This window comes from Triturus cristatus, chromosome 3_2, assembly GCF_964204655.1.
Source record: "Triturus cristatus chromosome 3_2, aTriCri1.1, whole genome shotgun sequence".
Classification (NCBI taxonomy): Eukaryota; Metazoa; Chordata; class Amphibia; order Caudata; family Salamandridae; genus Triturus; species Triturus cristatus.
The window spans coordinates 159,480,797-159,492,251 of NC_140584.1; the positions used below are offsets into that span (position 1 = coordinate 159,480,797).

General features: G+C 40.6%; 1 protein-coding gene across 1 annotated transcript in view; it reads right to left on the bottom strand.

Annotated features, from left to right (window-relative positions):
• The window catches only part of VSIG10L2 (V-set and immunoglobulin domain containing 10 like 2), a 247,992-nt gene extending 240,203 nt beyond the window's left edge, over nt 1–7,789 (bottom strand). The window contains exon 1 of the mRNA XM_085647401.1: nt 7,616–7,789. Coding sequence (XP_085503527.1) covers nt 7,616–7,766 — 151 coding nt within the window. The 5' untranslated portion in view covers nt 7,767–7,789. The remainder of the gene's footprint in view (nt 1–7,615) is intronic.
• Nucleotides 7,790–11,455: the final 3,666 nt, after the last annotated feature.

Below are 11,455 nucleotides of genomic sequence, written 5' to 3' on the forward strand. Positions count from 1 at the left end.
TGGTCTTAGTCACATAACAATTCACTCATGTGCAGCACTCAGATGTAGATTTGGACCATACATCAAGCCGATACCCTTTACATTTTTTTTGAGGTGCAGACAAAGGGATCCTAGTGAGTTGATCACCTTATGCTCCTAATGCAGGAACAACTTCCAGGTCCCTAGAAATAAGTTAAGTGCAATGATTCTTGGATGGAATTCCTCAAATGGGAGTTATTTTAAGACCTTGTAAAGGAGTCAAGAATAAAGTGGTGAGACTTCTCAACACAGGTCCAATACAGACTTATAAACACTCAGTATCAAACACCTTGCCTCCTGCAGAAAATCATGACGTCTGGGTCTTGACAGTCTTGATGATTCCCCTGGTTATTGCCTTGGGGGCACATGGTCCTTAAACCTCCATTTAATACTAGTGTTGGGTTTTAGGATGTTGCCATGGACATTGGACTTTTGGCACGAATAAAAGGTTAGAACGTGTATCTGCTCCAGGACACAGTTGAAATTACCAGCTTGGCTCCTGCAGTAAAATAATTTATTGAACCTTGTTTGTTGAACTTCAAAAGCCTTGGAACTCCTAAGTGTGTTCATTCAGTAGAGGCTAAATTAATAAATGTATTCTTCTATCTGTTCATCAATCCATCCATTCACTGACACACTAAGCTACCCATCCATCCAACCATCCATCAACCATCCTTCCACCTACACATACACCACCCATTCATCCATGCATCATCCACTCACCCTTCCATCAATTGAAACATTACAGTCCATCATTCTTGTGATCTTAGCTTTTATCCTTTTGATGTAACTCACATCCTAATAGTGCAGCTGTTGCCAAACCTTGTGTGATAACCAGGAACTAAGGGTTAAGAAGCAATATTGAGAAAGGAGATTTGAACATGCGCACATGTTGGTCTTATTTTCTTATGAATCTGATTGAACTGAAGTTGTATGCCGCAGTCAAAAATGTGTGCCAGAGGAAATCTCTCCAACATGTTTTAATACTATTGGCTGAGAGGGGTTTCCCTCATCCAAGATGGCCGCCACTCTGAAATTCAATGACACAGTGCAACGATTGTGATTGGTACCATGTGCAGTCAACATGTTAAGAGATCACACAGTTGGCCCCCAGGATTTGCTAGTCTAAGTCCACATGCTTTAAAATATTTACTACTGTGATTCATTTGTATTTAATTACCTGTTTACCTCTCTCCATCAGAATATTAAAGTAGAAACACAAAGGATGAAAGAGAAGTATATTATGGTAACCACCATGGACACAGGGGCCAGACAGGTGAAAAAATAACCCTCCAGGACTATGCAATTATATGAACTACAGGTAATATAGAGCCTTATCTAACCTTGGTTAACAACTTGTGGGAATGATCCTTACTGACTAGATTTCTCCTGGGCAGCATTAGAAGCTATCTCTGTTTTCCTCTGGGACAATATGATTCATCAACAATACTATTATGTCCGTGCAATTAATCTTCTACACAAACATTTAGACATGTTGTCCTTAAACACAATTGTATTTAAAACTCATACTTAAAGCTCATGGATTTATAAATGTGAACCTTCTTTTTGTTTTTCGTAGATGTTGTCCAGCCTAGCTGTTTTTTATTCTGAGGGGACTTTTTAAAAGTCTGCAGTAAGGTATTATAAAACAATGACTTTTTAAGTGTATTCTAACGTGCATTATCAAAGATGTTGCCATGTATGGTTTATTTTGTAGGATCTGTTTATGACTGCTGAAGAGTGTACTTGTCTTTACTATTATCATTTTATGTATGTAATCTCTGTACTTTTATGATTATTTTTGAATAATTGAATAATGATCAAAGATTCATTTGTATTTAATGGCTCAAAGAGTGCAGTGAAGTTTCGAGGTGCTTCCCACCTGTACCATCTCTTCACCACCATTGAAGCACCACAATGGTGATGTTCCCTTTGTCAAGCACCTGGTTTAACTGGTTGAATGCCCCCCTTACCCATCATGATCTGTAGCCACGTTTTAACTTTCAACCCCCTGGGTGGTGAACACTTTGTTCCTTCTTCACAAGTACTAAGGATATCATCTCACATACCTATGTCAAGAGCACACTCCCCTCTTCTTCCTCCAGTATCTCCACCCTAATGCCAATGTCTCAGAGAGGGACCATTCCTTCTACCCCCATACACCACAGTCTCACAGTGGTGTGCAGCCCCAGATATGGAGTTAGAAGGCAGTTCCATGATCTCTGGGGTAAGAGGGATTGTGGGCTGGTGACAGAGCCAGAACATTGGGAGAGGGAGCATGTGAATACATAGGGTGCAGGCGAACTTAAGGCACGTTGGGCCTGGGATTGGTGGAGGAGAAATGGATGAGGCGAGTTTATGTATGTACATGTATATTTGTGTCTATGACTGTGTGTTTGTGTGTGTGTCTTTGTGTGTGTTTGTGCATGTGTGTGTGTGTGTGTGCTGGGCAAAGTAGGTCTGGGGTGGACCCTGGAGTACCAAGGCTCAAGTTGACAGTGGTTCAGGAAGGGGCCATTGGACAAAGTGTAGAGGTTCATGGAAAGGGGGATCGAAATATACAGCTGGGTAGCAGATTTAGCATGGGGCAGGTATCAGGGATTTTCTGCGCCCCATTTATACTGTTGGTGGATCCTCATGTCTTGGACACCACCCCTTTTGATGAGTTCTATTGGCACACATACAACATTTTGGTAGGTCTTGGTGGTGCACTCTTCTCCCTTTTCAGTGGGTCTTAGTGGCATGTGCTTCTCCTCTCTCGGTTACTCCTGGTCATGGGCATGCCTTCCTTGGCTTCATTCTGGTGGCTAATGGATCTCTCCTAGGTTGAGAACTTGTGGCATGCATGCTTCCACTTTTTGAGAGCCTCACAAACATTGCTCCTTCTTTGTGGATGTGTCAACCTCCCTAATTTGTTGGTGTTATGCAACCCAATCTCTGTGCTGCAGTTGCGCATCCTCCAAATTTTCTTTTGGCCATAGTGACATGTTCTCTTCTGTTACCACTACCACAGTGATGTGTGGTCCCATCTTCTCGTTTTTTGTTTGGAATGTATTGTCCGTGCTCCAATTTTGCTGGCTACTAAGTCTATGGATTCTGGTGCTGGACCTTGAAGTTGTGACATGACCGCAACACTACTGCATGAGACATTAGTGTGGAGATGCTCCAACTCTGCGCTTGATCCCTTATGCACTCTAAATGTTCTGCAGTTTTCCAATTCCAAATTACAGCCACAATGTATGAAAACGCTTTCACTGATGTAAAATACATTTTACAATTGATTTGATGGACCTTTTGTAAGGCCATGACCTGTGCTTGCAACATTCAGGGTTTTAGCTCAGGCGATGTCCTGTCTCACTTTTCTTCTGTATGTAGCAGACATGGAGCATAAGCTGAAGCTATACCCTGTGCACTTCTAGTAATGGTGAAGTCTATGCCCCTGCATGTAGTATGCCTAAGCTGCAACATGAACGACTTCACAGATTATGTCCAGCATGTCTTAGGCTCTGGTGTCTAGCAAATACTGGATTCGGTGTTGACCATATCATTAATTTGCATAGATTCCTCCCATGTCTTTGTATGTAAGGGGTATATGGCTTGACTATGGCTTGACTATATGTCAAATGTATTTGAATGGCCTACCTCCATCCTCTCTGGAAGTTATACAATGATATGCTAAATGCCTCTGTATAGCGTGCCCTGTGCATTAACAGGGCTACCTGTAACCTATCATTCACCTTGATCCTATCCCTACCTCCAATCAGTGGAAATATCCTCTTCTGTTTTCACTCCACTAGATCATCAATCAAACGCAGATTTAAGACATCTTATGTTCACAGCTCAGGGTCAAGATCTATTATTCTTGATGGAAACTTGACCTGCCACAAACTATCATGGATCTATTGTTTTACCCTTCTTGCAACGATATAATCAGACTTATTTGCAAAGTGGATGTCTCCAGCTGGGACTGCAGTAGTATTTCGGAGCTTCTGTCAGTTGTTAATTACTTGCCTACTTTCATTCTACCTTTCAATCCATTCTACAGCACATCATCTACAGCATCTATTTGGAATCAGTGACTCAGGGTAAGTCATTCGCCATCCCATCTGTCAAATACAATGCTGTTGAGCAATGCTTGGGACGCTTCATGAATCAATTGACTATCTTTGCAAACATCATTTTTCGTTGGTGATCTTAACTTTGGGAACACAAATATGTCTAGCTTGAAACTAAAAGTACCTGTTGATTGACTCATGAGTTTGTGCATTTCAGAGTTAAAAATAGGAGAGTGGCTGAATGCAGGAATGCAGAAATAAATCAAGAGGTAGATAAATGGATGAATGAGCTAGGCATCAGCGAAGGTCACCAATCAGTGAAGATGCACTCTCTGTTATAGGCTACACACCTATTGTGTTTGACAATGCTTACTTGGAAATTTATTTATTTAGCTTCAAAGAGTGTGGACAATCTGCAAGAATAACCCCAAACAAATGGTTTTGCACTGAGTGGAGCAAAAAATGAAACCTTTCTCTGCATACTTTCAGAATGGGAAAAATATGGCCCAATCACCCTAAGGAAGGACTGATGGTGCACACTCCAAGGTCAGGGGGCCAACGGAGGCCCCGGTGGTCCAAGCTCCAACTAAACTGTCTCAATCTTTCACCCTTTCATTGTTAATGAAATGGAGCCCGATTTTTCATTAGTATTAACCTAGCGTAAATTGCAAAGACCTCAGATAAAAAGCTCCATAACAGACGCATATTATCACGAAGATATTAATGATTATTATTAACAAATATTATGATCAGTTTCATTAATACTATTGTTACATGGATCCGATGTAAAAGTAATGGTATTCCCATAGAAATAATAACAACAAAACAACAGTCTCAACAAACATAATAATTATATTAATAATCATAATGATAATAATAATTCCAATAATTTGGGGGCCGATTTACAGAACTAATCTGAGATAAAAACCTAAACTTACTACTACTGGTATTCACAGAAGGCATTTAGTAGTAGTAAAATTAGGACTCCTAACTTTACTACTACTAAATGCCTTCTGTGAATACCAAAAGTAGTACGTTTAGGATTTTATCCCAGTTTAGTAGTAGTAAAGTTAGGACTCCTAACTTTACTACTACTAAATGCCTTCTGTGAATACCAAAAGTAGTAAGTTTAGGATTTTATCCCAGTTTAGTAGTAGTAAAGTTAGGACTCCTAACTTTACTACTACTACATGCCTTCTGTGAATACCAAAAGTAGTAAGTTTAGGATGTTATCTCAGATTACTTCTGTGAATCGGCCCCTTTGAGGCTAAGTGGAGTATTGCCTATTCAATTATTTATTTTAACAATATTATCAATGCTAAACTGAAATACAGAAGCCTCCATCTTGATCCATTGAACACATGCATAGCTGAACTGAAATTTACCTAGCTACAGTCAGTTTTTTCAAACGTTTTTGACACAAACAACCCAAAAAAACCTAGGGGCCTTTTTCACAAAGGTAAACTTATATTTTGTGTCAGTTTACGATTGTTTGGTATTCACAAAGGGGCTTACCTGTAGTCTCTTTGGGAGTGTGGAGTCGCAGCACATAAAAATGTAGGCCAGTCCTATCTTTTTATGGGTCGATACTCTGCACTCCCAAAGATACTACTAGTAAATCCCTCTGTGAATACTAATCAATTGTAAACTAACACAAACCTTTACGTTTACCTTTGTGAATCAGGTCCCTAGTGTTTCTTGGCACAATCACAATCTATCCCGAGGGCACTAGACTTCAGTTACACAACGCAAGACATTCAGAAACTCGGAGGGTCCAATTTACAAAACAAGAAATGTACTCCTGCACGCCTTCTCCTACATTTGAAGTAGGCGTAAGACCTATTTGAGCATACTCCAGACATCCAGGAATATGCCTTGGGAGTTGAAACTGTTTCTAAGGCTGCTTGCTACTGGCCTCAAATTGTGAATTTTGATTTAACCTCAAACTTCCATAGCAGACCACGCATTATCGCCTAGTCAGGTTGTAATAAATCCCATAGGGTTGACCATGCAGCGGCATGTGTCTCTATGCCAGGGGTCTTCAATATGGGGGGCGAGCCCCCCTGGGGGACCTTAACAGATGGGGGGGTCAGGCTCCGGTTAAGATAAGCATAATGCTGATATAACTGCTTTGTTTTAAGCTGAAAACAAATTATCAGCAATAAGCCGCTCTGTAATGGGCCATCACTAAAATCTTCTGTCAATTATATCTGGCTGGGAGTATGTGTCAAAAGGGAAGGGACTGAAAATTTTCTTCAAACCTCCCCACCCCCATTTCTAATAATCCCACTGTGGATACTTTTACACATTAGTAAGGCCTGCCTGACCAGAATAGTATGTTTAGCAATCAATTATTGCACTTTTAAAAGGTTTAACAACATAACTGTAATGTTTAAATAAGTCTAGATGTATTTTAACATTGCAAATTGAATAGAATAATTGTGAAAAATTCTGGGTGGGGACCCAAGTTTTTTTTTTATACTGAGGGGCACAGCATTACAAAGTTTGAAGACCACTGCTCTGTGCCTCCCAGAATCATAGGTGACCAGGCCAAGACTGCAAAGTTAAGCCCATGCAAAATTGTCAAGTTACATAGAAGTGCAGCACATCTGATTATATTCGGGGCCACTGGAATTGTGCAGCAAGGAATACCAAAATATCTGAAATAGTTCACTAAAGGATGCAGCAATAAAAGAGAAATCATGCGGATTAATCCTGCCTTATTATTTCACCATTTTGTCATTACACTTCACATTAATGCTGTAAGATAAAGGGTTACACCTCGTTAGTGTCAGTTTAACACATTAATAGGACAATTGCCAAATGAAAGGCAAACAGTCAGTCAATAATATTTTTATTTGATTTCGTTAAAAATCATAAAAGAGTGGAGAAAGCACTTAATACAAAATGGTTAAAAATGGGGGTTAAAAAAGGTATAAAAGCTTAAAACGTAATGCGGTTATGCACTCAATCTTCTTCAATTGTTAAAACACGAAGTATAAATGTCAACGGGTTTGTCACTGTGAAGTAAAATGTATGGCATGTTTTTAGTAAGTACCTGCAAACTATTTTTTTATTAGAATCTGAATATCATGTAGCAAATTTTGTATTATGTGGGAAGTGAGGTAAATGCATTATGTTTACGCGGAAAACGCATCAATAGCAAAATTGCAAAATTACAGGGGCACACTGTATTGTACTAGAAATAGTGGTCGAATCAGAATTAAAAAATGATTTAAGATCAGACAGAACAGAAATCGGTTATGATGTTGCCTATGATCAACATTCCGATCACTATAGGGTCCTACAACTCCAAGGCAAAACCAACAGGCTGGAACCAGATCAATGTCCATCTACACCTGTATAATAACTTCTGCTTGAAGGAGAAAAAGAACTTGCCCTGAACAAAGCGTGAGGCAGAGTTAAATTGATACTTATATCATCTATGACTCAAATTGAGGAATCAAATGTTTTTGCATCAATCAAAAGCTATTCAAAGCTCATAGCGGCTAACTAAAGAGCAGGCGCAAAACAATACTTACCATGCACCACAGTCAGAAGAATACATGGAAATATCAGCAGGACCCAAAAATATGAAGCCCTTAATAACCCATAATCCATCTCTCCATGTCGCTCTTCGGGGTCAGCCTGTCGGGAGCTAATGAAGAGCCCGCCCAGCGAGTCCGCAATCATGAAACTAGCCTCCGGTGCTCCCTTCTCACCTCAGTTTCCTAACCTCCGCGTAATCTCCACCAGGGAGATGATCTGCACTGTATAGTGTTTCCACCTCCCCGCCAAAGAGATGCATCCGCATCTAATCTCAGATTACAAAGAATTCTTCCTGATTGATCTTAAATTATTTATCTGTTCTTCTAGAACACTGTGCTCGGTTACACATCATTGCCTCAACCTTAATCTATAATGCAACAACCAACTGCATACACTCAGTGCTATAGCCGGTACTTCACCTCCCACTGAAACTGTAGCAGATGTTTAAACATTCTATACATTTTTGAATATCTTATAGATCCATTATATTTTCCTTACAAATTCCATGTTTGGGGATGAAAACAAATGAGACAATTTCCATGATGGACCTACTATCAATAATTGAGTCTTAGCTATTGCAAAATATCTAAAGGAAGAAAATCTACAACAAAAACACGGTGAGGGTAAGCGCACTGAAGTGGATATAGGTTTCCAATACTTAGCTTCTCATGTATGTACTTTGATAATACATATTTATCTCATTAATACTCATAGATATGGAGTTAAGAAAGTAAATCTATACTTACCAATATATACTTCCCTTCACAATATTTTGGTAGTTAATATTCTGGCATTGATTTTATTGCAGCCGGATATTTGTTTTGTTTGATATTCTAACATACAGCCCACTGAAGAGCATAGCATTCGAATTTCATCGATTTACTTAATCGATTTTCATTGGTGTTTCCTCAAACCCTTGAAACAGTACCAGGAGACCTTTTAAAACCATTTGTCAAGCAGGATAAGTAATTTTGTAAACAAGTCATGCACTGGCGTAAAACCATTCAATGACTGATATCAGTATGTGGTGTGTAATAGAGAGGCAGATATATGACATTTGTAAAGAACTACTCAACAAAATATTATAATTTTGCCCGCGCTTTTACTATGTCAGCATTGTTAAAACAGGCCATAATAACTGTGTCAGTTTTCAGTGCATGTGGGCAGTTTTTGATTAAGGTGCGCCCTCTACCAGCACCAAAGGTGAGCTTGGCATCAATTTAGGCACGCATGAGGTTTTTGACACACTATGTTAATAGCTATTGATGGCGGACAGGACTGGGAATAACCGTTGTTAATCCAATGCAATTTTTTTGCACACTTTTCTTTTTTTTCTACTGCAGCAAGGTTCAGGTGTTTTTAGTACTGTACTTTGCCCTGCACCAGAAGAAGAGCCTGCACAATACCGACACACATGGACAGCCCTGTTAGATAGAATATACGTTGTTACTACGCATTCCGTTGCAACGCATGCGTTACAACGGAATGTTTTTTCTACGCATTGCCTTTACCTCGATTTTTCCTTTACCCCGCTTTTTCTTTTTTGGGGGGAGACCCCCCCAAGCCCCCTTTCTTCTTTTTTTTGCCTTTTTCTCACGTCTTCGCCGACACTAAAAAATTACTGACGCATTTTTTCGGATGAGGAAGAAGACGTTCTGTGATGACGTTGCTTGCGTGGTAAAGACGGTTGTGGAAGCAATACGCGTTGTGAAGACGTTTCTGAGGTAAGTGTACCGTTGTAAACGTAACGCGTAGAAAAGCCTTCGTGGTAAAGGCTGTTTCCCTGTTAGATAATGGCATATTCGTACATCCCTGTCAGGTACGGTGAGACCGTTTATTCCATGGGCATTTCCCTGGTGGCCAGTTTTGAAAGCCCAGTGCCGCTCTGGGTGCCTCTGTCACTTACCCCAGCTTCCTGAAGATAACTGCAGCAGGCACAGGAAGGCTTCAAGAAGGAAGGAAAGAGAGGGAGGGAGAGTAAGGTAGAGAGAAAGGGATAAGAGAAACAGAAGAAGAAAGAGAGAGAGAAGGAGAGAACGGATGGATGGATGGATGGAAAGAGAGAGAGATGAAGGTAGTGGGTGCTGGTTTATACATTTTTTACCAGGGCTGCTTATGGTTCCATAATCCAGCCCTGATTGCTGGAACCTACCACACCTCCTTTTTGTTGTTGTCAGCTAAAGGCCTCCCATCCACCTAATCTGCTCAAAACCCCAATCCAGTGGGAGGCATTTCACACTACCCTTTTGATGGTGGTAATAACACTGGCTTGTTATGATCCTTTCCTAGAGTACTTCGGTATTAAACTACCCTTGCAGGGCTAGCCTGATGCCAAACTACACAGGAAATAATTGTACAGCTGACATAACAAGTTTCCTAGGTAGGTTGGATTGCAAAAGCAATAACAGGATATTTGTGGGAAAAATACAGGGCATTCTTGCTGTACTGCAGAATAAATGTGAAGTGAATAACGTTATGCATGTGGGTGGGACTTCATTCTTCTGACTGTATATCAGAATGTTGAGCACAAAAATATCATGCTACAAAAATACTGTAGCCAGAATATGACAAGTAAAATAATGTGAAGTAAAGTGCAGAATAATATTTATTTTATTTTATTTTATCAATTTATAGGGCGCAACAGCTACCCAAAAAGGGTTTTCCGGCGCCTAGACACAGCTAGTTTGAGGACAGAAAGAGGGAGGTGGCTGTTGAGTGTTTATTATTCAAACAGCCATGTCTTAACAAGCTTTCTGAACCTAAGATAGTTTCCTTCCTTTCGGATATAGGGGGGGAGCGTGTTCCAAAGGGAGGGTCCCAGATAAGCAAAGGATCTGCCACCTGTTCTTGCTCGTTTAAACCTTGGTATGCAGAAACAGGCTGCCGTCTGCGACCGGAGGTTTCTCTTCGGCGTATAGAGGTAGGCAAGAGATTGGATATATTTTGGTGCAGTACCCGCTTTAATTCTGAACATATAGTTCAGGGCTTTAAAGCGGATTCTGCTTTCGATCCTGAGCCAATGAAGATTCCTACGATGGTTCGAAACTCCGGAGTTCTTCGGAATATTGCAGAGTAGCCTGACTGCTGCATTTTGCACTACCTGTAGTCGTCCGATCACAGATTTGTTTGCGCCCAGGTACAGAATGTTGCCGTAGTCAAGCCTGGATGTGATAAGGGCATTGACTACGGTCTTTTGCGTTGACACAGGCAGCATCCAGAGGATCTTCTTCAACCATTTAACTATGGTGAGACATAGGCTGGTTACTTTACTGGCCTGTTTGTTCATGGATAGGGAATTGTCCAGTATAAAGCCCAAGTTACGGGCGTGGGTCACTGGGGTAGGAAAGGCGCCCATCTGATCAGGCCAGTGTATGGAATTCCAGAGATCTTGATCTTTTCCCAAAATCAGTATTTCCGTCTTGTCGCCGTTTAGTTTTAACTGGTTTTTTGTCATCCAGTTCAAGATTTTTAATAGTCCTTCCTTAAGTAACGAAGGGGAGTGAGGACAAGATTCAGAAAGGGAGAAGATGATTTGGGAGTCGTCAGCGTAGTTCATAAGCGTTAGACCTGATTTTTCAACAAGGTCGGCCAGAGGTTTTAGATACATATTAAAAAATAAAGGGCTAAGGATGGACCCCTGAGGCACTCCATGCGATGCAGGTAGGGTGTCTGAGACGGCTTGTGTAGATGCGATCTGGAAAGTTCGATTTGCCAGGAAAGATCTGATCCAATCCAAAGCCTTTCCTCGTACACCATTTGTGTAAAGCTCTTTAATAAGAGTTTCATGGGAGATGGTGTCGAACGCCGCACTTAGGTCCAATAACACGAGCGCG